This window comes from Phyllobates terribilis, unplaced genomic scaffold, assembly GCF_046119375.1.
Source record: "Phyllobates terribilis strain yellow unplaced genomic scaffold, ASM4611937v1 Scaffold_1__5_contigs__length_1240528914, whole genome shotgun sequence".
In the NCBI taxonomy this organism is placed as follows: domain Eukaryota; kingdom Metazoa; phylum Chordata; class Amphibia; order Anura; family Dendrobatidae; genus Phyllobates; species Phyllobates terribilis.
Genome location: NW_027362761.1, coordinates 232,116,126 through 232,141,956, shown reverse-complemented (window position 1 = coordinate 232,141,956; position 25,831 = coordinate 232,116,126). Strand labels below are relative to the sequence as shown.

The following is a 25,831-nucleotide window of genomic DNA, read 5'->3' as shown; positions in this document are numbered from 1 at the left end:
CTCAGAGGAGAAAATATACGCTCATGTAGCCCTGGCCTAATAGTGAAGAAGTGCTGTGTTTGGCTGATGGGCAAGCCATAATGAAACATTTATACTGTATGTTATATTTAGTAGCCACAAAGCAAACTAGGCATCACCATGATGTAAATAGAATTACTATTCGAAGCTGTTGACATTTGCTGTAGAGGTGCCCAGTTAAACACAGATCCCCCACCACCTATCAAACTGTTTTAACACAGCATCTTTTTTCCCAAAATAATTCAGGTTTAACATTTATTTTATAAAAGTCCACACATTTCATCTATAGTATTCAATCACGAAACAACCATACAAAAACACATAGAGAATAATATAAAATATTTATTGAAACAATAAAATATAATTAACAAACAAAAGTGCACAATTAAATCCAGTGCTTTTTCATATCACAGTCTGTCTGCAGTCACATATCAGTCACATAAACGGATACAGACTGGTAATATACGGCAATGTGGTACTTTCTATGTATATATGCACATTGCACGTACAGGCGTAGCATGATTACTAGATTTGTGCTCAAAACATTGTGTTACAACGAATCAGGACTGTAGATACAACTATCACATCGCCTTTATTCCAAGATGCAAAAACCAGACAGTGCAAGACAATCCCTAGTGCCTAGTACAGCTCTGCTACGACTGTATCTTGTGGGAGGATAAGTTAATCATAGAACATAATAACAGTATTGCCTTCATATTATAAAAGACCGTCTCCAGAGGAAATACATTATATGTGTAAAATAAACAACTTCTTGTTCAGGTAGTCGATGGATAGGAAGGAGGGTGTAACGCAGGGTGGCTGATGAGTACGTAGAACGATTGCAGTCCTCTTGGCCCTTTTGGTTTCTTCATTGAAATACTAAGCATGCCATATGCTACACGTATGTACAGATTTCAGAATGATGGGTTACAGCTTACAGTTGGAAATCTTTACATATTTTTTGTCTAATTCTTTCATTTTCATACAAAGGATTTTTGCTCTATTTTACAACACGTGACAGATACAGTAATATTTTTGCTAAGGAATAATTTCAATTGTTTCCTCTATTATACATGTGCCTGAATGTAAGTACTATGTGTCATGTGTTTGTGAATACCACATACTTGTAAAATGACACTTTTTATTGTTAAAGAACTGTGTGAATAGAATAAATTCTATTTTAGCGAGCAGTATGGACAATATGTAAGGCATCATATTGGTTGGGTTCTTTAATCAGATTAAAGAAACTGCTTTCAGTGTTCTCTACTTGTAGGTGTTCATTGTCCCAGCTGTAATTATGCTACATTAGTTCTTTAGGATAACTTGGTGTACTAGAGATGTGGAATAATGAAAGCAGAATATTCAGTATTTTTTTTATAGTCCGGGACAATATCTATTTGCATGGTATCAAGTAATACTGAACAATTAATACATGTTGGCTCTGAATAAAACTGAATTTGGCTCAGAATTTAAATCATCATTGTACCATAACTTCAGTGACTCCATGGACTAAACTCATCTCATTACTCTCAAAGCTAGCCATGAGCTGACGCGGGCCAGGACGTCGAGGTGTAAACCGCTCTGTGATCGAAACTGTCTTCATAGGCCCAACATCCCTGTAGATGAAAGTAAGCATACTGGCATCAGATAATGGAGGCTATAGGTTTATGATATGGCAAGATATTCTCACGTCAAAGAAAGAACAGGCTTGGAATGAATCTGTTCACCATGGTATTATTTAAAAAATCTTATACTTTCTTGGCAATCATAAGAAAAATGAAATTACTGAACTGAAGAAATTTTGCTTTAAAATAGCCTAATTACCTATATGAAACTCTTTTGATTCTATTTATTGTAAGGAAGAAGTAGCCACTGTGATACCTTTGGCAACAAAACTGTGGTCTAAACACTATAAGGGTACATGCACACAGGGTCTTTTAGACCTGCATCGCTTTTGAAGCAGAAGATACTTCAGGAAAACACTATTCCAATGTCTTTTTAGACGTCTTTTGCAGTGGCTTTGCCTCCGAAGATTTTCTTTTTATTTTATATGTACAGTATATATATATATGCATATATATATATATATATATATATGTATATGTATAAAACAGTGATGATTTCCAAGCTGAAGCCAACCAACTAATGGTCAGGTCACTTCTTTTAGTTGTCTCACAGCTTTCGAAGACTGAGGCAGTTGAAAGAAGCTACAAAAGATGGAACATGTGCACAGCAAGTCGTTTTTACATTGCTGTGTATATATTCAATATTTTTTTGTGGGTTCTTTTAGTGCTTTTTTTTCTGGCAGATTCCAGGAAGAATCAGCCTGAAAAAGATATCACGTGCAGCAAAGAAAAGCCTTCTTAAATGCCAGAAATGTATGATAGCTGTGGGACTGGTATCTATCTTGAGAACAATGCCCATAGCATGCTGGTGAATTAGGAAGATTTCTAATTAATTTATTGGTTCTGCTGCTGGATTTCTTATATATCCTGCGGTTATGCTATAAATATACATGATGGGAATATCTGTTTTAACTTTGCTGACTTTAAAATGTTGTTCCTTTGGGACGCTAGTAACTCTCAAGTCTCTCTGTGTCCTATCCTGTAGCACAAAACTAAACCCATAATCTAATAAGAAATTTCATAAAGGCAGAATTACAATTCCACCAATGAAATCTAAACCTGTATTACCACATAGCTATTTATTGTCATGCAGCTGTGGTCTGGCACTGCAGAATGCCGTAGCCCAGGAGCATACTACCAGGATTAGTATGGAACAACATGGGTGATAATTAAGAATAAAAGATCAGAGTCATATACTTACCCAACTTGTACAATTTTTGGCCTCTGCAGACCAGGCCCTTCAACATGGAAGCAGCCATTGTGTAAAGTAGTTTGGAGAGGGTTCTGGAAGATTATTTCTGCCACAATTTGTTGACCAACAACTGCTTCACCATGGACCTGTAACATTGATATCATGCTATGAGTATAGTACAATATTGCTGCACGTTTCTGTATTTGTGGGCACCTTTGTAGACATATACATTGTTTCATGAATGTCAGGGTAGATGCATACTGATTATTTCTCCAATATTCTCATCTGCACCTGAATGTACTTCATACTGTGCACTGTGAATATTACCCACCATGTTGATGCTTTCTCCTTCCATTATGACCTAAAACATTGGCAACTACCCTGACGATCATTTAATGAATTTAATAGCAGTAGTTACTTTCTGCTACCCAATGGCCTACTTCCTAGCTTATGATATATTTAGCTTAATAATTAATATATACATGGATACATATTACGAACATAAAGAAGCTTTCATACCTTGATGATGAGATCCGGGGTCCTTATTCGGAATGTGTGCTGTTTGGCCAATTTCTGCCCAGATTCTTTAACAATTCCAGATACAGTTAACATCATGGCTGACTGATCTACCAGTTGTGTACGATATTCGTTGTAAGACACTGTCATTCCCACTGCTTTGGCTATAAAAAGAGAAATTGCAGGAATTAAAATGTTAACAAATACGAGCAGGAAAAAGATGAGACCCAAATGTGAGAAAAGTGTATGGGCCCTTTGCTCTAAATTAGCTTATCATAAAGTCTCTCTTATTTCTTCTTTTTTTATGACTCCACCAGCAATTGTAAGCCATGAAATTCTTTAGATCATTCCATTGCATCTAATAGACAGTGAATGGCTGCTGTTAAGGTGTCATCGGGAGCCCTTCCCTACTTGGCCTCTGTACAGCTGCACAAGTGTCATATATGGTACTCTATGTCTGCCCCTGAATATAGGTCAACTTAAAGGGATTGTCTTCAACTAACATATTGACGACCTATCCATCAGATTGGCGGAGCTCCAGAATTCCACTGATCAGTTGTTATTTCCCCAGCTCTGGATATAACCAATGTATGAAGTGGTCACTCCCAGGGGCTGCACCTTATCTTCCTTTCAGTTGAATAGAAGATAAGGTGCCATACCTAGGAGTGCCACTAAAGAATGTACGGAAATGTTTCAGCTCCATAGACTTTTTACATCCAGCTGCCAGCGGAACTGCTAGCAGCTGATAATGGTGGTGCTGGGTTTCAGACCCCACTTATCTGAAACTGATGACCTATCCTACCACCTCCGAAAAGGTCATCAATATGTTAGTTCTGGAAAACCCCTTTAAGGATAAACAATGATAAGTATAAGAAAATGTTAAAGCCTAACCAACAACTCCCTATTTCTCAGCCTGTTGGAGGCTGTCGGTTTGACATGTGATGTGTTGCTGTAACACCAAATCTCTGAGGTTTTTAGGACAAGTTTTGCATAATAATATTTTTTAACACTATATACATAGTACTGCATTAGCACATATTCCTTAATATGTGAATTCACAGGTGATATTTACTAATAGGCAAATAAAAAAAATAGACAAGAAATAATTTACCTTCTCCTGGATTCAGCGATACACTGCAGTCTTCCTTTTTGAATGACTCTTTGCAGACTCCATTGTAAAACATCACAGCAATGGCCGTCGATAAAGATACAGTGCGACGACTTCCACTACCATTCCTCAATAGGATCCGGACATTAATGTCATTGCCCATGGATACACCATCCTGAGACTCAATGGTAAGTGAGACATCTCCTGTATCTGCAGTATCTGCCTCCAGGTCTGGCATTGGTTTATTACCGTACTGGGCTGCTGTACGTACTGCATTACGCTCCTCTGCGGTTCCTAGTAATGTGAAGGCATCAGTTATGAGAGAGTCATTATTTAAAGTACTGTGATCTTATCTAAATTTGATTGTGCTCGATACTATGAGATTTAATGACAAAATGAATGCTTTAAATGGAAAAAGACTACAAAACTCATTCTAAATGAGTCATTAAAACTACTGTTTTTTTTGGGCTACTGAAATTATTTTCAGTACAGCCTCTATTATTACTGATGATGTCATCTGGTTACCTTCTGGATGTTTGTACAGGTAAGTGATGTCTTCTCTTGCGTTAGATCCAACTGCTTTGGTGCTGATACAGTGTCCAACTGCTCGTTCCTCCACATGGACCTTCTTAAATTTCCCATTTGCTGTTCGTTGGTAAAAGACCTTGTCACTGTTCACCTACATTGCACACAACAGAAAGTGGAGTCTATATTAATCTTTAAAAGATGCTTGTTCATGAAAAACTCAGCAATAGCAATATTCCATTGTTAAAATCTAGAAAATATTGAGTCAATAACAAGGCAGAGGCCAGCGGATTTCATTCTATAATGACTACCTACAGTAGGAAAGCCAGGTAGCTAGAGGTTAAAGTCTACAAGTTCGGATTTGGTACACCTGGCTAGCTATGCCTGTAACCAGGCTATGTGTTCACCTTGGTCAGTCAGCTGGGGAAGGCTGACCAGAGTGGATTGTATTGAAGCTCCAGAGAGAGATAAGCCAGAATCTTTCTCTGAGAGGAGACTGCACAGGTCGTGTGCACCAAACTAAAAGTATCAGTGGTTGCTACGGATGATGGTTGTTTTGTGCGACCGAACTGGGACTAGCTCAGCCATGTCTGAAGTATCCAGGGTCTATATTGTTTATTTAGTACCTGGACAAGGCTAGGGATTTTATGGTTTTGCTTTGATACTGTAAAACCAGTGGAAATAAACGCTACTCCGTTTATGATATAAAAACCCTGCGGCTTTGTGTTCCATGCTGCTACCAGAGAGCGTGGACCCCTACACTACATAAACAAAACAATTGTGATTTGCATAGTAAAGGTAGTTAGGAATTTATTTAGACTGTTTTTTATTTTTTATTTCTGGAAAACACCTTTAACAAGAGAGCACTGCATTGTGGTAGTTTAGGTGAAAGAATAGAGCTATTAAATGAGATTTCTTAAAGCTGTGTGGAGTGAAACTGTTGACAGATAGCAAATTTTCTTAAAATGTAAAGTATATCAGAGGCTAAAGTAGCCTACAACCATTCAAAATCAGTACTTAAAACGGTAAAGCATAATTATACTGTGATATCACAGTAGTGTTAGTTTCACAAATGAACATTATCTTTGTTTTTATGGTTATGTAAGCTAGGTTCAGTTGGAATGTGGGGACTCCCAGCGTTGTGGTTGCAATTGTGGACATTATAATGAGACCACATTATGTCTGTGTCAGCTGTTTTTGGCACTTTCATAGCAATGAGTATCAAAAAATTGAATTCAATCCATTATCAATATTACTTGTCACACATATGCATAATTACCTCTGAAAAAAGGAAAGGAGCATCATATTTGATATTCACTAATCCATTCTTGACAGCAAGGAGAGGACAAGGACCACAGCAGTATATACCTGAAAATGAGAGTGATTGATACAATTTCAGGTCCATAGCAGGGCTACAATTTCAGCAGTAGGAATCTGTAGGTAAAATAGACTAAGGGCTTATTCAGACGTCTGTGCCAATTGGTCTGAGCATGCACAGCTAATGCACAGACTCATCGCGGGTCTCCTGACCCCATTGTGACTGCCTCATAGAAATACACAAGGCTGTCATGCTCCAGTCAGAAGCCTCGGCCAGTCTGTGCATTGCCTTCCAATCTTGGACCGTCTGTGTGAGCCCTAGTGGATCAAAGATTATATGACTGTCAATTACCATTGCTGGTCTCTTGAGGTGTGGCGTCTATGGCTTGCCATCCACTATATCCAGCTGGTAGGTCAGGACGGGTCATCCAGCAGTCATTCCAACAGTGATAATTCCTTAATAGATGAACATGTAAATGTTAGTAGACAAATTCCTAGGTTTAATCTGCTCACTATTCAAAGGTAATATTTCATAATTTAAAACCTCTGTAAAATACCATCTCTTTGAGAAGACCACTCATTTATCATAACCACATTTCCTGTGGTAGGTTTTCAGTTTCTTTTGAGAGGACTACCCCTTTAGAAAACAATTTTTTCATCACAACTGGTCATCTCAAAGAGGTTTTACTATATTCAACCAAAATTCAATATTATTTAGTATGTAAGGATTTTGATGCTCACCAGACAGAATCACTGTTTTTATCCTCCAATGGCTTCATGTTTTCATCAAAATAAACATCAAATGTGAGATTTCCATCAGTGTCATGAGCTGATGCAAAATTGGTAATAGTACGTCCCGGGACTCCAAGACAGCGGAGCACTGAAGGAAGAAGTGAGCAAATGAGGCTATCCTGATAGGCATGTTATGCTTAGAAAAATAGTATTTCATACATCCATTCAATGTACAGTTTTAGCTGTTTAGGGCACAGACAGATGGTCGTAGTTCTCGTGCGAGGATCGCATCGCACCGTATGGACTGGCCCAGCACCTCTCCTGAACTGAGCATGACAGCGTGATATATTTCTATGCAGCTGTCATGCTCAGGACAGGCGAGTCGACGGTCAGTCCAAGGATTGGGATGCGATCCTCGAAAGAAATATGCCCCCTTAAAGAGCAACTTCAGTATAAAAATGTTCCTCCAATTTTAATATTACATTATGCTTGTTTAATAGTGGCTACAAAGCAGGTCTCTCACGGCTCATTGCCCTATTTTCCCTGTGAAAAGTAAGGCCCTGATTCATTAAGATTGGCATTTTTTTACATCAATCTTGATGAAGGGCCATGCTGGAGTCAGACGCTCTTGACTCATTTTTTTCCTCAAAAATGGCATGAGAATGGCAAAATTCACAATATTTTAGTGCAGCCTCGCATTGCGCCAAAACTGTGCGCCTTTTTAAAGTTTTTAAAGCCATAATTCTGGCTTTAAAACTTTGATGAATCGGGCCCTAAATGTTGTGTTCCCCTGCATATTAGGCCCTATTCAAATGTCAGTGATTTTTATTGTATGCAAAAAAACGGTCCCATTTTTATTCGTGTTTTGGATCCGAGTATCATCAGTGTGTGGTCAGTGTGTAAGTTTTTACCATCAGTGATTTTCAAGTATGAAAATATAAATTCGGAAGCTTCTCCTATTCATTTCAATGTTAACAATGCACAGCACACTGGTTGCACACAGATGACAATATGTGCTGTCATTGATTATTCACAGATCCATAGACCTGAATGTGTGATTTTGATTCAAGACTCCAAGATAAAAAGTGGACATGCATACTTTTTTTTTTGCGAACCACTTGGTAAGCAAAAAGTCACAGATATGTCAATAGCAACATAGACTTTACGGAGTAAGTGATCTGTAGAAACATGTATGTTATTCATGGACGTCTGAATCAGGCTCCTCACAGTGGGACCCATGTGATCAGCTTATCATTAGGGGACCTTTCTAACCAAAAATCATTGACCTTTAAAATCTTGATATTTACCAATTCCATATATAACATTAATCTTATTTTTGGCTACTCTCTAAATCAAATTGATCTAGATACATCACTGTATGTTCAATCTAATAATATAAAACTTCTTAAACCATGTTCCCACCTGATGTTGTGACAGCAGCAAACACCCAGCACTGGCCGTATTTTACAGGGGCCCCAGTCTGGTGATAGCGGAGCAGAATATCCACACTGCCCACCCAAGCAACAGGATTGACACCATCAGCATATTCACCAGACCAGCTTCCAGCAACTACACCATTATCATCCATGGAATTCACCTGAAAGATAGAAGCAGGGGGTTGGTAAGTCATGGATACAATACTAATATTACTAGGTCATATTACTAGGTTAACGTATACATCTAGGGCATACATGTCCGTGACACCAGAACCACCACCCCTATGTGGGGCCTTTATTCTGTATGGGGGACTATATGGGGGCCACTATTCTGTATGGAGGACTATGTGGGGGCCATTATTCTGTATGGGGGACTATATGGGGGCCACTATTCTGTATGGAGGACTATGTGGGGGGCATTATTCTGTATGGAGGACAATGTGGGACCCATTATTCTCTATGGAGGACTATGTGGGGCCCATTATTCTGTATGGAGGACTATGTGGGGCCCATTATTCTGTATGGAGGACTATGTGGGGCACATTATTCTGTATGGAGGACTATGTTGGGCCCATTATACTGTATGGAGGACTATGTGGGGCCCATTATTCTGTATGGAGGACTATGTGGGGCCAATTATTCTGTATGGAGGACTATGTGGGGCCCATTATTCTGAATAAGGGACTATCTGGGGGCCATTATTCTGTATGGAGGACAATTTGGGGCCCATTATTCTGTATGGAGGATTATGTTGGGCACATTATTCTGTATGGAGGACTTTGTGGGGCCCATAATTCTGTATTGAGGACTTTGTGGGGCCCATTATACTCTATACTGGTTGGCCTGCGACTTTGTCCAAGTGTTTCATTTTGGCCCTCTGTGTGTTTGAGTTTGACATCCCTGATCTAGGGCAATATGAAGTAATTCTCTGATTCTACTTTAATTAGAGTACATACTCACCATGGCAGATATAACTCGGGAAACATTTATGGGATCGCCTCTTGATGCAGGTGAGAGACCTCCACGATCCAATATGAACAGTACAGCATCCAAAACTTCCCTATCAAACTGTAGGTTAAAAAAAAACACATTTTATAAGTATAATCGTTATTTGACAACAGGAAACATTTTACCAATAATAGAAATGTTCCTAGCGTTCTCATAGCATACTTGTTTTCCAAGCAACATTATTTGGCAATAAGGACCCTATTACCGCGTCATAAAAATGGGGCAAAAATATAGCATAAATGCTGAAGAAATATGAAACATAGGACATGCTTTTTTATAATTAAAATAAATGCGGCAAGCCCTAAGAACAGCACCAAAGTGCCAATTATACACAAATGAGCCTGATAACTACCCTTTATGGTCGAAACGTTGCTTGTGTTCTGTGCATGGATTGAAGTATAAAAGGAATTCAACTTTTTCCTAATCCCATGAGTGCTGTCACTTTTTTCTACATTACGGTCTGTTATATCAAGTGGGTTTTGTGACTGATTCACACTTTTTTGAGCGTGTTGTGGACATTTCATTTTTTAGTTCGTATGGCAAACCTTTGAGTCTTTGTTAGGCCTTGGGCTGACATAGTAACCCATTGTCTCCCTGCAATCATGAATGTGTGACACTAGTGGACTGACAAGGGGAGTCAGGCTCCTGTCAAACAATTGAGGCCTCATTCACGTGTTTGTAATTAAATATGTTCATGAAAAATTGGTACCGGTGTCATCAGTGGTTTGGATCAGTGCATGGTCTGTGTCCGTTTTTACCATCAACCTTTTTCATGGATGGATAAATAAATAAATGAAAAGCTTCTCCTATCATTTGCAATGTTAAATACGGACAGCACACAGACTGCACACTGATACCATCCATGTGCTGTACGTGTTTTTCCTAGACCCATAAATTTGTATTGCCACTTTTCATCCGTGAAACAGACATGTCTCCGTGAAAAAACACGGACATGTGAACAGCCCCGTAGACTATTGTGGATAGGTGTTGTGTCCATGAAAAACACAAATAGACAACGTATGCAACATGGACGTCTGATTGAGGGCTTAGATGGAGAGCTAACTTGTAACATTTTGTTTTGTTACCTGTCCATAATTCCAAGAACGTTCTCCAATTTGATGTTCCGTGCCATAGTAAATTCTGCCAATTTCATTAAGAACATATTCTTGTCTCCATGATTCATTATCCATAAACACGGAATCCACTAAAGACAATGGAAAACGTTAGTCATTAAAGAGTAGAATAACTATTGAAAATATATATATTTTTTGTAAACTAGATGAGGGACAAAAGGATGCCAATACAACAGCTACATTGGTTCAAATTTAATCTTGAGTATACTTACTCCGACACCAAGCATTGAACAGGATGTAGACCTTCAGTTTAGGGTCATTACAAGTTCCTGCCCCACTTTTAACACTGAGCTGGTATTTTCCCACGGCAGCCTGAGCAGAAGTATTCACCCATAGGGTGGCATTTTGCCCAGAAGCTTCAGCCACCTGACATCCCCAGCCATCTTCATCGAATTCCTTGACTAAGGGCACAATGATTGGTTGGGAATTTCCTGTAAGAGAACAACAACCAATGTCAAGTAATGACCCACCACGAAATACACTGTACCACATTACATATCCATGAAATATATTGTAGCAGGTTGTTTTGAGAGTATTTTACAACACAGACTAGGAGGTTATCATTTGAGATTGCTCATCATGGCACAGCGTATTTTTAGTCCTCTTATAAATGGGCAGTGATTTAAAGGACAAGGAAGCTATGAGCAAACCTTTTATTATCATTAGCAGTAATTATTCACATATCCTCATACCGAGAAGTCCTTAATTGGCGGAAGTGATGTGACTCAGTAAACTGTCATGAACCCAAAATCAAGTATTGCCCATGAAAGACAATATTTCTTATGCAGGAATTTACAGCATGGTGATTCCTCTGTATTAAATATTTTAAGCCAATAAACTCCTCATGACTCAGTACATCTTGTTAAAATATCATATTACTATAATGGTGCCTTTAATAGAAAACAAGCTCAGACAGGACATTTAACAGCTTATTCTAAATCACAATAATGACTGCTGCATTTAATTTGTTAGCCTGAAAAAAAATTTGCCTCTCGCTCACCTAGATTCAGAATGACACAGACTTGGTCACTCTTGGGGTTGAATGGCCTTTGGAAGGTGACACAGATCTGGAAGGGTTGTCCTCTCCTTACAATTAGTTCATCATATTCAAACTCATCAGTGTGATGGGACCGACGATTTTCTCCAGTCCGAGACTTGAGTAAGTCAACACTTTTAATCTGCAATGTCCCTGAGAATCCAAAAAGTGACAGAATTCAAAAAATGTCTTTTAGGAGATTAGTTATGTAAATGCAAATGTATTCACCATCATAAGGAGGCACTGAAACATAGCAGTAGAGGAGAGAGTTAGTTCTTACCTGTGGGCATTGATGGCAGATTATCATTGTTGTTTTCTGGTCTTCCTGGTTCAATGTTGCTGCTTGGTCTACCATTGTTCCCACCAGTTCCACCTGAAATTCCACCTCCTGTAGTTGTGTCACCTCCAGGAGTGTTGTCTCCTCCTGTACCTCTATCAGAAGGTCTACCTCCTGTTCCTCCAGGTCCTCTCACATAATCATCAACATCTTCACCTCTGGAGCAACAGGAGCAGCATCGTTGCCACCAGGACTTCTTCCTCTCCACATACCGTGACATACTTTAAATCTGAGAAAGAATATAAATCATGTTATAAAATGCAGCATCCCACTGTAATAATCTTATAAGTTTCCACGTTCTTTATTTATGAACAACCCTTTGAATAAAGGTAACTCATTCACATGTCATGTCATAAGCTTACTCCTATGACTACAAGCCAGTACAAGCTAGCTCATAAATCCTCCAAGCATTGCAATAAATGCTGACAGTTTCGATTTATAAAGTAGAGGAAGTTACCGTCTTAAAGGAAAGCATTTGTCCAAATATATACTTCTCAGATCCGAAAAAAAAAGTTTTTAAAGCTGGTGTGTAGCCAAGAACCTATACACTAACAGTCAAAGGTAGACACAGACAGTAAAGGGCCCCTTAGCAAAAAGAAGATATGGGCCCTTTATGCTTCACATACATGGCGGGTACAACCCTTTCTCCAGTTCTAAAAAGCAATAATTCATAGTGTAAGCAGTCTTGCTTTGGTAGGCTTACTGAGTGTAGCAAGAGCCCCCTGTAGCAGTCCCATGAGCAGGCTCCTCTTCTGTTATTATGAACTTTAAACCTCCCCTTTTTTTACCTCCTTCCTGTGCTGAAACCACTCACAAGTTTTTAACCCCATAATATCACTTACTGATCATACAGCCAAAATAAGAAATGAAATTAAAGAGGAAGATCTGCCAGCAAGTAACCACACCCTTCTGTGTAGTTTTCTTATCCTGGCTAACATATCTCCCCCACACTCAGCGGGGTCCTTCCCATGACACACAGAAAAATGCACTGTACTGTTACTTCTGTGTACTTGTGCAGAAATCCCCTCAATGTCAGTATGTATCCTTGGACATTTGTAGAAAGCATTCAGCAAAATGTTTCAATATAATAAATGTACATATTTTAGAACAGATACATCACACATACAGCACAACAGACATCTCTATTCTCTCTGCTGTATCACAACCACATCTGCAAAATTATCTGGGATCTAGGAAGATGCAGATCATGGAAAAATAAACAACTTCCAAAACAATCGTCATAGTAGAAAATCCTGAATTTTTGATAATCCACTACAGTAAAACTGACAATCACCCAGGACTGCGGCAAAATATGGTATTCTAGGGGTTATAGAGGGGTAGTCCTCTTAAAAAGAAGGTCACTATAGTCAAAGATTAGGGTGGTCTTTACATACACATATTTTACATAGACATACTTTAAATATGTAGAAAGAGGGTAAGAGACAAAAAAAAACTCTGTATATATCCGATTTATGAGATTAAGGAATCGATAAAGCAAGGCTGTAGATCGGCTATCTATATATAATATGTGCACAGATGCATAGACTTGTATGGCTGCCGCTAATCACACCTCCATATTGTATAGCCCCTGAGATCAACAGGGAGACAGACTTGCAGTTTTCGCTCTTTCTGTGAAAAATAAGTATAAATTTCTACCTCTTGAAGAACTCATGGCACTCAATTACATACAGATGTACTATTAGAATATATTGCATAAAAAGTCTTTGATTCACCTGGCAAAAATGATGGTGTGTGTGACTTATTGCTACATTATCGCACACCACGCCATTCATTTTTCACGACTTCAACTGTCTTAGTTAAAAGCCATTGTATAAGTAAACGACTGTCATCACATGTTGGGATATTTCAGGTTCCCATCATTAGTTCCAATGTTTCAATAGTTCAATGGTTCAAATGATAAAAAATTATGTATCATCAGGATTTTACAATCGCCCCCTCGCCTGAGACCCCTTTCCATAAGCAATAGCTGTTGCAAAGAGTTTCTCCTACTGTGGATAACCCATGTATTACTTTATGTGTGGCCACCAACTGCTTCCCCTGGGACATACGAGTTGCTCTCCAACCTACACACTATTCCTAAGAAGGAATTGGGAGCTTTTCAATGTTTCCAAGGCGGAAAACAGATAAAATACAGATAGATGAGACATGTAGAGATTGTATTGTTTCACAAAGTTGTTAGAGTCTATCAGTAAGCCTCCTCTCAGTTTCATTTCTCTACATAGTAAATACAGTAACATCATATGATGTGGTTTACGTCTCAGTTGTATTCTCATTTCTGACGTATTCTAATAATATCCTGTTTTTATGTCTACAATTCATATAAAACAATCACTTGCCCATTTCAATGCATCCTTAAATAAATCTATCTAAGGTATTTACCTATCTATCTTATTTATTTTCTATATTGTGGCTCAATACATCTCTGTGGAGTTTACCTACAATATTTAGTATTTATACTATGCTATCACAGCAGTATAAACAGATGATTATCTATCTATCTATCTATCTATCTATCTATCTATCTATCCATATCTATCTATCTATCTATCTATCTATCTATCTATCTATCTATCTATCTATCTATCTATCTTATCTGACAGCTTTCATAGTTGAGATGTGATATATTTTCCTTGCAGGTAACCTATAGTGATTTGATTACTATTATATAGCAAAACAGCTAAAACAAAGTACAAGCACAGTAAAAAGTAAACAAAAGAAAACTTTCTATATAGCAGCAGTAATAAGCAATAAGACAGACAACCATCTCTTTACAAGAGCTAGCAACCTAAACATACAACATCTATTTAACTATCTCATAATGTGATAACTCCTCGCAAAAATAAACATATATAAACACTTCTCATATTGTAAGAGCACTAGTCTAAAGTATGAAATAAATGTGGCACTGACCTGAACAGCTGCTATGTATAATGACAGATCCTCTCAATGCGGTTTATGCTGTAGGGGGTGTTTATAAATCAAGGGGTGGAACTTAAAAAAAAAAAAAAATGATCCACACGTCATGTCAGACCTTCCCATATCATGCTATGCCAAACTACTGGAATTGTTGGAATGTTCGACTTGTAACACTGTCAGTGCTCATCACCTCACACCCATAGGAGGGCCTCTTGTCCACACCTTACACTGTTACACACCTTAACCTCTCAATGTATTACATCTACCTCTCATTGTATGACACTCGTGTGCCTGCATCCTACAATTGTGTAAAACACAATGAGTTCCATCATACTAATAATGTAACTTACCCACTAATATTAATTAATGGCTGGCTTCCAAGTACAATACACCTGTGCAGTATAGGCAATATTTACTGAACAAGTGTCACTAACCGCACAAAGCAGGTACGGTAATCATTTTACCTATTTCATCTTTCTATCTCTTTATTTACTGAATTGAGGCATTATTATATCCCCGGTTCTTTTTCAATTTACAGGAAAAAAACACATTTTAATAAACATGATCAAATCTTTTAAAATTCAAATTCGACAGCCCCTATTAATGTTTCCCAAAAATTAAATCTGCAGCTAATTGATTTGCCGTGAATCACAATAATGCAAGGCCTCTAATTGACCAGGAAAGACGTGTGACGCTCTGGGGTCTCTTAGAACTGTATTGAACCCCTTTCAAGTTCTTCAAAACAAATTTTGGCTTAGAAATGTCCAAATGACTTCCACATACCGGGCTACTAGAAAACCAGTACTAGCAGGGAAGGAAATATCTAGCTGTGTAGGGTCAACAATGGCATCCCTGGCAGCAACATTACAGTACAGATGACATGATGGAAAGGGAGGAGATACCTGGCTGATTGTGGTTTATTGGCAGTGCCAGCAGCAGGACAGTGTAGAATACAACAGACTGGTAAGCAGGTAGATGGTATGAATAATCTAATCATTGGCAGCCATAGGCGGATTATAATGAGGGTAATCTGGGCTACCATCCGGGGGGGCCCATGACCAGATTGCCCTCATTATAATATGTGCGGCGCCAATGCGGCACACTCTGGCAGGCAGAGGCGGGGGGCCCCCGACCGCTCCCCCAGCAGCTGCGCAGTGCCCCTGCTTCTTCTTCGGCCGGGCCAGCACTGCACCTGTTAACTTCACTTTGTGCTTGTGCTGGCCCAGCCGCATCACAGCTAGGAGACACAGCCCTGTCCACGGCTGTGTCTGCGTCACACAGTGTGCGCGCTGCACTGCTACTTACCACCGGAGAGGAGCTGGACGACTGGAGCCGAGCCTGGGGATGGTGAGTGACGTGTGTGTGTGTCACAGTGTGTCTGTGTGTGCAGATATCATTGTGTGATGACTCTTTATATGTATTTTTGTGTTTCAAATGTGTTTATGCGTGTATGTATATGTCTGTATATGTTTGTGTGTGTGTGTGACTGCGTGCGGCCTCCTCCCACTGTATCTGGGGGGCGCCTTGCAGCCTCCTCCCGCTGTATCTGGGGGGCGCTGTGCGGCCTCCTCCCTCGGTATCTTTGGGGTGCCTTGCGGCCTCCTCCCGCTGTATCTGGGGGGCGCCGTGCGGCCTCCTCCCGCTGTATCTGGGGGACGCCGGGACGCCTCCTCCCGCTGTATCTGGGGGGCGTCGTGCGGCCTCCTGCTGTATCTGGGGGGCGCCGTGCGGCCTCATCCCGCTGTATCTGGGGGCGTCGTGCAGCCTCCCGCTGTGTATAGATGGCTACGTGCGGCCTCCCGCTGTGTATAGATGGCTACCTGCGGCCTCCTGCTGTGTATAGATGGGTACATGCTGCCCCCTGCTGTTTATAGATGGCTACGTGCAGCCTCCTGCTGTGTATTGATGGCTACGTTCGGCCATCTATACACAGCAGGGGGCTGCACGTAGCCACCTATACACAGCAGGAGGTCGCACGTAGCCATCTATACACGGCGGGAGGCCGCACGTAGCATCTATACACAACAGGAGGCGACACGTAGCCATCTATACACAGTGGGAGGCCACACGTAGCCATCTATACACAGCAGGAGGCCGCGCGTAGCCATCTATACACAACAGGGGGCCGCACGAAGCCATCTATACACAGTGGGAGACCCCCTGCTGTGTATAGATGGCTACATGCGCCTCCTGCTGTGTATACTGTAGATGGCTACATGCGGCCTCCCGCTGTGTATAGATGGCTACGTGCAGCCTCCCGCTGTGTATAGATGGCTACGTGAGGCCTCCAACTGTGTATAGATGGGTATTTGCGGCCCCCTGCTGTGTATAGATGGCTATGACGTGCGGCCCCCTGCTGTGTATAGATGGTTACGTGCGGCCTTCTGCTGTGTATAGATGGCTGCGTGGGGCCCCCTGCTGTGTATAGATGGCTACATGCGCCTCCTGCTGTGTATACTGTAGATGGCTACATGCGGCCTCCCGCTGTGTATAGATGGCTACGTGCGGCCTCCCACTGTGTATAGATGGTTACGTGCGGCCTCCTGCTGTGTATAGATGGCTACGTGGGGCACCCTGCTGTGTATAGATGGCTACATGTTGCTTCCTGCTATGTATAGATGGTTACATGCGGCCTCCTGCTGTGTATAGATGGCTACGTGCGGCCTCCCGCTGTGTATAGATGGCGCCGTGCGGCTCCCTGCTGTGTACAGATGGCTACGTGCGGCCTCCTGCTGTGTATAGAAGGCTCTGTGCAGCCTCCTGCTGTGTATAGATGGCTAAGTGCGGCCTCCCGCTGTGTATAGATGGCTACGTGCGGCCTCCTGCTGTGTATATGTGGCACCCCAGGGGTCTGGTTGCCACAGTAATAGAAATATTATGTCTGAGAGCAAGTGGGAGGTTTCTCTGGTCAGGAGCCCTAAGCATGCAACACTGCCCGCCCAGACCTGGGAGGGGAGGAATCTGCCCTTATAAACTGGGTCTGGGGTGGGATTAGGAGAGTCAGAGCTTGGAGAGGGAAAGATGCAGCAGGAGCTCTGTAGGAACAGAAGCTGAAGACCAGGGGCTGGAGCTGAGCAGAGCTCGCCCTGGCTGAGGACATTACAACCAGACACCAGAGTCCGAGGCTGTGGGGACTGATATACACCCAGCAGCAGAAACCAGCCGGCAGGGGATTCCAGGTCCTCTGGCCATAGAAGCCCGGAGGCTCAGTCACAAGAAAGGGACCAGCGCTGCCATCCAGGAGTGGAGGCTAACAGAAGGCCCCAAGTCACCAGCCATACGGGTGAGCACCACACGGTATACTCAGGGACGTGGGCTACTTGTAACCGCTTACAGCAAGGTAGCCAGGAAAGAGTGCAGATAGACGGGGAGGCCTACAACTCCGCCTGGCCAGGGGAGATCCTGCTTGCTCACAGACTGACCAGGCCTCTACTGCTAACCAGTACTCCCGGGAGGGTCTGCTTTATACCATCAGTAAAGACCCTGAACTGCACCACACGTCTCTGTGTTTCATCGCCGCACCAGCACCATTAGTACTGGGACGCTCACACCATCACTCCCATCATCCACACTAGCTGCCCTGAGGCAATACTTCTCCCGTGGGGAGTTATCCCATACTCGGCTGTGCAAACAACATCAGCCTCAGCGGTCTGCAGCGCAGCGGCGGTCCCCACTGACCGCAATCCACGGGTGGCGTAGTCGGACATTTGTTATTACACCAAGACTGCCACTGGTTTGACCGCCCTGGGCACGGACTGGGTCACCGCCACACTGAGACTACAACCCCCAACATCTTACAAAAGGCCCGGCTCCGGGTTCCCCACGGCCCAGGGGGCGAGTCAACTTTGGCGTAGTCGGCAGGATTTCGTGCCCGCAACCACCGGGTACTGCGTGCCTGAAAAAGACTTTTGTACTTACCTGTGGTGAAGTTTCCCGCCGTCCGGAGTCGTTTCCCGCCATCGGACGCCATCTTGGGTCGTTTCCCGCCGTCTTCTGCCGTCTTCCCGCCATCCGCAGCTGCTTCCCGCCATCTTAAGGACGCCGCGCGGGAAGAAGAGGGGCGTGGACGCCGAAAGCGCGCGAGATCCGAAGCTCCGCCCCACGCACTGACGCTGCGCAAGGTCCTAGAAGGGAGGAAGAGCGACGCTGACGTCATCGGAGCGCAACGCCAGGTCCTCTACCCCAACGATTGACTGCGGAGCCGCGGCCTACGGAAGAAGAGCATCGCAAGGTAGGCCACGGTCCACTAGGGGGGTAGAAGGATGTTGGATACCGAGGGGAGCTCCACCGCCACACCGGCCGGCAGCGCAACCGCTGCTGCGGTCATGCCATTCACCATGCCCTATATCCCGGGGGCGACCTGGCTAACCCAGTACTCAGGGGAGTCACATACTCTAAGTGACTTTAGGGAAAGACTGGATAGCCTCTTCCAGGTATACCCCCTCATGGAAGAGCAAAAAGTGAGCATCCTGGTGGCCCAGTTAATCGGGGCAGCCCAAAGGGAGGTAAAGTCCTGGTCACCTGGGAAGAAGAGGACTGTCAGAGAAATACTAGCCCGGCTGAAAGACACATTTGACACCCGCACCTCAGCCGAAATAAAGCTCAGATTTTACGGGTGCAAACAGCGGGCACACGAAAGTATAAGAGACTATGCTCTAAACCTACAAGAGGCCCTGAGAGCCATTAAGGAGGCAGACCCTGACAGTGTGGGGAATGAAGACAAGCTGTTGACCGAACAATTTATTGAGGGTCTACTGTGCAATGCCCACCGAACACAGTTGCGGGCAATGGCCTTACAGGACCCTGACCTGGACTTTGCACAGTTCAAGGACAGAGCCATCCGGGTGCTCCGAGAACCGGCACCAGGTGGCGCTGTGACCCACAGGCGCCCTGCTATCACTTATCACCAGAAGACGGCGCCCTTGTCTGCAGGGCCTGTGGGAGCTGATGCACAGGCTTTGAACAGTAACCCGGCTACAGACCTGCACCATCAGGTCCAAGAGCTCACTAAAAGCGTTGCCACGCTAACCAGAACTGTGCAGTCTTTACAGGTCTCTTCTCCAGGAAATATCCAGCTGGAATCCGGACCGGAGGACGTCCCGTGGCGCCGACTAAGGAGGAGCCCACCGGCCAGAGGAAGACCCAGCAACCGGTACAACGAGGACGGACGACCCATCTGCCGCCGCTGCAATCAACCCGGACATATGGCAAGGTACTGTCCTTTAAACGGGCACAACCTGGGGTAGAGGGCCAACCCCCAGGCCTAAGATCATCAGGCCCATCGAACTGGCGTGACAAGTACGTAGGGGGACGTCCGGTCTTGCCTGTGGTACTGGACGGCATTCCTATGAGTGCCCTACTGGACACCGGGTCACAGGTCACCACCATCCCGTACGTGCTCTTCAAGCGGTACTGGAATGACTCGGACATAACCCGCTACCCAGATGACGACCTGAGCATTATAGCCAGCAATGGTCAGCCTGTGCCCCAGATAGGATTTAAAGAAGTGACCATCAAGGTCGGTAAAGTTGAACTGCCGGCACAAGGACTGATCATTGTGGACATTGACCGTCGCGAGAGTCACCCAAAGATAACCCTAGGTACTAACGTAATTGAAAACTGTCTTGCAGAGGTGATTCTTATTTTGCAGCAGGTTGCCAAGAACGCCAGTTCTAGCCAGCAGCGTGTGCTCCAAAAAGAGATCCGGGCACTGATGAAGGGGCAACAAGTGGAACTATCTGGTGGTGAGATAGGTAGCGTGAGAATGTGTGACCCGTTCCCTATTGCCATGCCCCCAAAAAGTGAGATGATGATTTGGTGCCGGGCAGCTATTGGTCTGAGAGGTAGAGACTACCAAGCAATGGTAGAACCCGTCTACTCAGACAGTAGGCCCACCATTTTGACAGCACGGGGGGTGGTCGATGTACGCCATGGGAGGGTACCAGTCCGCATCATAAATATCGGGGAGAGAGAAGTATACCTGCCCCGGTATGCCACGCTAGCCAAATTGTTCACCATCAACCAGAACTCGGTACAGGCCGTGGAACCCTTGCCTCCATCTCAACCAGAGGAAGGTAATGGCTCTAAGAAACCAATGGAGGACTGGTGTCAGCAACTGCATTTGGGTACTGACTTCACTCCCTCACACCAAAAACAGGGAGTCTATCGGGTGGTTCAAGAGTACGAGAGAGTGTTTAGTAAACACCCGCTACACTTCGGGCGAGTAAAGGGGGTAGAACATCACATCCCCACGGGAGACCACCCTCCTATAAAGGAGAGATACCGACCCGTACCCCCTGCACACTATCAACACGCCAAGGGGATGCTAAAAGACATGAAGGAGGCTGGGGTAATCAGGGACAGCTGTAGCCCCTGGGCAGCTCCACTAGTCTTAGTGAAAAAGAAAGACAACACCATGAGAATGTGTGTGGACTACAGAAAGGTCAACCGTATCACACACAAAGATGCGTACCCTTTACCTAGAATAGAAGAATCTTTAGCTGCATTAAAATCTGCTAACTTCTTCTCCACTTTGGATCTCACTAGCGGGTACTGGCAGGTTCCTGTAACAGAGGCGGACCGGGAGAAGACCGCATTCACCACCCCGATGGGTCTCAGTGAATTTAACTGTATGCCGTTCGGGCTCTGCAACGCACCAGGAACCTTCCAACGGTTGTTGGAATGCTGTCTGGGACACCGGAATTTCTAGATGGTCCTGTTATACCTGGACGATGTCATCGTTTATTCCAAGACCTACGAGGACCACCTGAAACACCTGGCAGAAGTGTTTGACGCCCTGGCAAGCTACGGCCTAAAGGTGAAACCCTCCAAGTGTCACCTCCTGAAACCAAAGGTGCAATACCTGGGACACGTGGTGAGTGCTGACGGAGTGGCTCCCGACCCCGATAAGATCACCGTGATTAAAGACTGGCCAAGACCCTCCAGCATAAAGGAAGTGCGGCAGTTCCTCGGGTTGGTAGGCTACTACCGAAGATTCATTCCCGGTTTCACCAAAATGGCAGTCCCTATGCAGGACCTCCTGATAGGTCAATCTCGGAAAGCCAAAAACCAGAAGCCGCCCTTCAGGTGGGAAAAGCTGGAAGAGGAGTCCTTCTGCCAGCTGAAGATGGCCATCATGGGGGATGAAATCCTGGCATATCCTGACTACAGCCAGCCCTTTATCCTCCACACGGACGCAAGCAACATCGGGCTAGGAGCCGTACTGTCCCAGATCCAGCAGGGGAAAGAACGGGTAATCGCTTACGCCAGCCGAAAGCTACGGCCCACGGAGAGGAACCCTGAGAATTATAGCTCATTCAAGCTGGAGTTCCTGGCAGTGGTGTGGGCAGTGACCGAACGTTTCAAGCATTACCTTGCCTCTTCCAAGTTCACCGTGTACACGGATAACAACCCGTTGACACACCTGGACACTGCAAGGCTCGGTGCCCTGGAGCAGAGATGGATGGCCCGCCTGTCCAACTTTGAATTCACCATCAAATACCGGGCGGGACGCTCAAATGCCAACGCGGATGCCCTGTCTAGAATGCCAAACTTACCGGACGTAGGGGAAGATCCAGAAGATCTGGAAGAAGTCGAGCTCCCTGCGTTCCACCGTCATGGGATTACCCTGTATTCCCACCGTGTGAAGGACAGGCGCTCTGTGACGTTCAATCCCTTGCCCCACTACAGCTGGGCGGAAACGCAAGACAGTGATCCTGCAGTCCGTCTAGTGAAGGAAATGCTGACACAGGCCGATGCCCGTCTTGACCCAGATGCTCCGGAGGAGACCAAGCAACTGTGGAAGGAGAAAAGTAAGCTGTTTCTCTACAGGAAGAAGCTGTGCCGGAGAATGGTTAACTCTCGAACACATGAGTTGACTTGGCAGGTAGTGGTCCCAAGACGAGACGCGGCTATGGTTCTGGAGGCATACCACAACGGAGCAGGACATTTTGGATGGAAGAAGCTGGAGTACTTGTTGCGTGAACGGTTCTACTGGGTAGGCATGAGAGGAGCCATCAAGAGGTGGTGCAGAGACTGTGGCCCATGCAACCTAAGAAGAAAGGACCGTGCCAGCCAGAAGACTCCCCTGCAGCCCATCATCACCAGACAGCCACTGGAACTGGTAGCCCTGGACCATGTGAAACTGGCTCCAAGCAGATCTGGGTATGTCTACGCCCTCACAATCGTAGATCACTACTCCCGGTTCCTGGTGGTAGTCCCTGTCAAGGACTTAACGGCTCAAACAGCAGCTAGGGCCTTCCAGCAGCACTTCTGCCGTCCACACGGTTATCCGGAGCAAGTGTTGACGGACCAGGGACCAGCCTTCGAAGCAGAGGTCTTCCAGGAGTTCTGCAACCTGTATGGCTGCAAGAAGATAAGAACAACGCCCTATCACCCGCAGACCAACGGACTATGTGAGAAGATGAACCAGGTGGTGATAGACTTGTTAAAAACGTTGCCCCTGGAAGAACGCAGTCTGTGGCCTGAGAAACTGCCCGATTTGGTGGACTTGTACAATCACATCCCTGTAGGTTCCACCTACTGTACCCCGGCTTACCTGATGAGAGCAAGACCTGGTAAGCTGCCTATTGACCTGGATATGGGAGTCCTGACACCTGAGGACACCTTGCCAGAGGCAGACTGGGATACAGAACGGCAGCAGCAGTATCGGAAAGTACAGGAGAGCGTCGAGCGAAGTCTGTCTCAAGCTAGAGAAAGGCAAGAGAAGGCTTATAACCAGTATGCTCCCGCTGTTCCCCTGGTACCTGGAGAGCAGGTCTTGAAGAGAAAGAGGCGGCTCCATAAGTTGGACGACCAGTGGGAAAAGGACCCGTTCACCATACTGCCCTCAAGCCACAATAATCCAAAGGTGTACGTCATCAGTAAGGATGGAGGAGAGACCACAGCCACTGTCTCCAGAGACCACCTGAAAAAGTGCCCCGAGAAGTTGCAAAGCGCGGATGAAGATCAGGAAGACCCTCAACCCGTAGAGGAAAAGGAGGAAATGATCAGCACTGTACTCGGAGACTTTCCCCGGTCCTGGACACAAGTAAACAACGCTATCGTGGTGCCCGTCCTCACCTTTCTCCAGCCAGCCCCTCAAGTGCCTACAGAAGACCAGGTAGAGCTGGAAGAGCAGCCAGCCCAGGAGGCAGAAGAGTCCACACCAGCAGCGCTGGAGGATCAACCCTCTGCTAGTAGTGAGCCTGCCGTGCCCCTAGTGAGCCAAAGAGTGCTCAGACAGCTGCCCAGCCTACCTGCAACATGCGCTACACCCTGTAGTGCAGAACCAGTTAGTGAGTTGCGTAGATCCACTAGAAGCACTAGAGTCAGATGCCCGCTCGCTGGAAAATATAAAGTAATGCACTGGAAATTTACCTGTTTATTGAGAAATGTTGATGGTTTTTGTTGTTGCCTGTTATTAATTATGTTTCTCAGTTACCCTGCAGATTTATTTGGACTAACAGGTTATGGACGCTGGATAACCGGAACAGTTTTGTAGATAGTTGCACATTGTGCCTCTTGCGAAGATGGCTGCGGAAGAGAAAACCTGTCTGGCGTGGCCTCCTTGCGGCCCAAAGTAGTTAGCTTCAGCCTTGCAGCCACGCCCAAGGCCAACGCAAGGGGTTTGCTTTGGACAGGTCCCCTCCTTCGCTTAAAGCTTCACCTTGGGTGACATGGACACCCTCTTGTTTCACAAACTTCACCTTGGGTGATATGGACACCCGGTTGCGGACACGCCGTGACCATTAAAGAACTAAAGCTTCTTGTAAATATGTTATTGTATTATCGTTTATACCCTTGTATTTATGTTTCTTTAAAAATGTGTTTAGTCCCGGAGTACTAAAATTTACTAGGGGGGAATGTGGCACCCCAGGGGTCTGGTTGCCACAGTAATAGAAATATTATGTCTGAGAGCAAGTGGGAGGTTTCTCTGGTCAGGAGCCCTAAGCATGCAACACTGCCCGCCCAGACCTGGGAGGGGAGGAATCTGCCCTTATAAACTGGGTCTGGGGCGGGATTAGGAGAGTCAGAGCTTGGAGAGGGAAAGATACAGCAAGAGCTGTGTTTCATCGCCGCACCAGCACCATTAGTACTGGGACGCTCACACCATCACTCCCATCATCCACACTAGCTGCCCTGAGGCAATACTTCTCCCGTGGGGAGTTATCCCATACTCGGCTGCGCAAACAACATCAGCCTCAGCGGTCTGCAGTGCAGCGGCGGTCCCCACTGACCGCAATCCACGGGTGGCGTAGTCGGACATTTGTTATTACACCAAGACTGCCACTGGTTTGACCGCCCTGGGCACGGACCGGGTCACCGCCACACTGAGACTACAACCCCCAGCATCTTACAAAAGGCCCGGCTCTGGGTTCCCCACGGCCCAGGGGACGAGTCATATAGATGGCTACGTGCGGCCTCCTGCTGTGTATAGATGGCTATGTGCGGCCTCCTGCTGTGTATAGATGGCTACGTGCGGCCCCCTGCTGTGTATAAATGGCTACGTGTGCCCCCCCTGCCGTGTATAGATGGCTACGTGTGGCCTCCTGCTGTTTATAGATGGCTACGTGCGGCCTCCTGCTGTGTATAGATGGCTACGTGCGGCCTCCTGCTGTGTATAGGTGGCTACGTGCGGCCTATGGATAAAACAGAATTCATCATCTTTCCACCTTCCCATTCATCCCCCCCATCTGACCTATCTATCAACGTCAATGGCTGTTCACTCTACCCAGTCCCGCAAGCTTGCTGCCTTGGGGCAACCGTGGACTCTGATCTCTCTTTCAAACCACATATCCAAGCCCTTTCCACTTCCTGCTCACTCCAACTCAAAAATATTTCCCGGATCCGCACATTCCTCAACCATGAATCTGCAAAAACACTAGTGCACGCCCTCATCATCTCCCGCCT

The 25,831-nt window shown here is 44.8% G+C and overlaps 1 protein-coding gene across 3 annotated transcripts; it reads right to left on the bottom strand.

The window, feature by feature from the left end:
* Positions 1-340: 340 nt before the first annotated feature.
* Positions 341-15,066, bottom strand: TGM1 (transglutaminase 1). 3 transcript variants are annotated; one of them, XM_073671027.1, is made up of 15 exons: positions 14,915-15,066; positions 11,927-12,212; positions 11,611-11,799; positions 10,823-11,041; positions 10,563-10,681; positions 9,430-9,537; positions 8,456-8,630; positions 7,043-7,181; positions 6,654-6,757; positions 6,264-6,352; positions 4,985-5,138; positions 4,463-4,753; positions 3,355-3,515; positions 2,845-2,981; positions 341-1,634 (listed from the first exon to the last, which is right to left on the bottom strand). In XM_073671027.1, exons 2-15 carry the CDS (start codon positions 12,201-12,203, stop codon positions 1,496-1,498), a joined length of 2,301 nt encoding a protein of 766 aa, XP_073527128.1. In that variant the 5' UTR covers positions 12,204-12,212; positions 14,915-15,066; the 3' UTR covers positions 341-1,495. The 3 variants fall into 3 exon arrangements, with proteins under 3 accessions (XP_073527128.1, XP_073527129.1, XP_073527130.1); XM_073671028.1 differs by lacking the exon at positions 14,915-15,066 and adding an exon at positions 12,687-12,823; XM_073671029.1 differs by lacking the exon at positions 14,915-15,066 and adding an exon at positions 12,441-12,462.
* Between the last annotated feature and the right edge of the window lie 10,765 nt (positions 15,067-25,831).

Excerpts from the sequence above, each read along its gene's own strand:
- TGM1 (XM_073671027.1), bottom strand. The coding sequence starts at position 12,203 with ATGTCACGGTATGTGGAGAGGAAGAAGTCCTGGTGGCAACGATGCTGC. Across the intron at positions 6,758-7,042 it reads AAAAACAGTGATTCTGTCTG|GAATTATCACTGTTGGAATG; the intron begins GTGAGCATCAAA and ends TCATCTATTAAG. Across the intron at positions 1,635-2,844 it reads CCAAAAATTGTACAAGTTGG|GGATGTTGGGCCTATGAAGA; the intron begins GTAAGTATATGA and ends TTTCATCTACAG.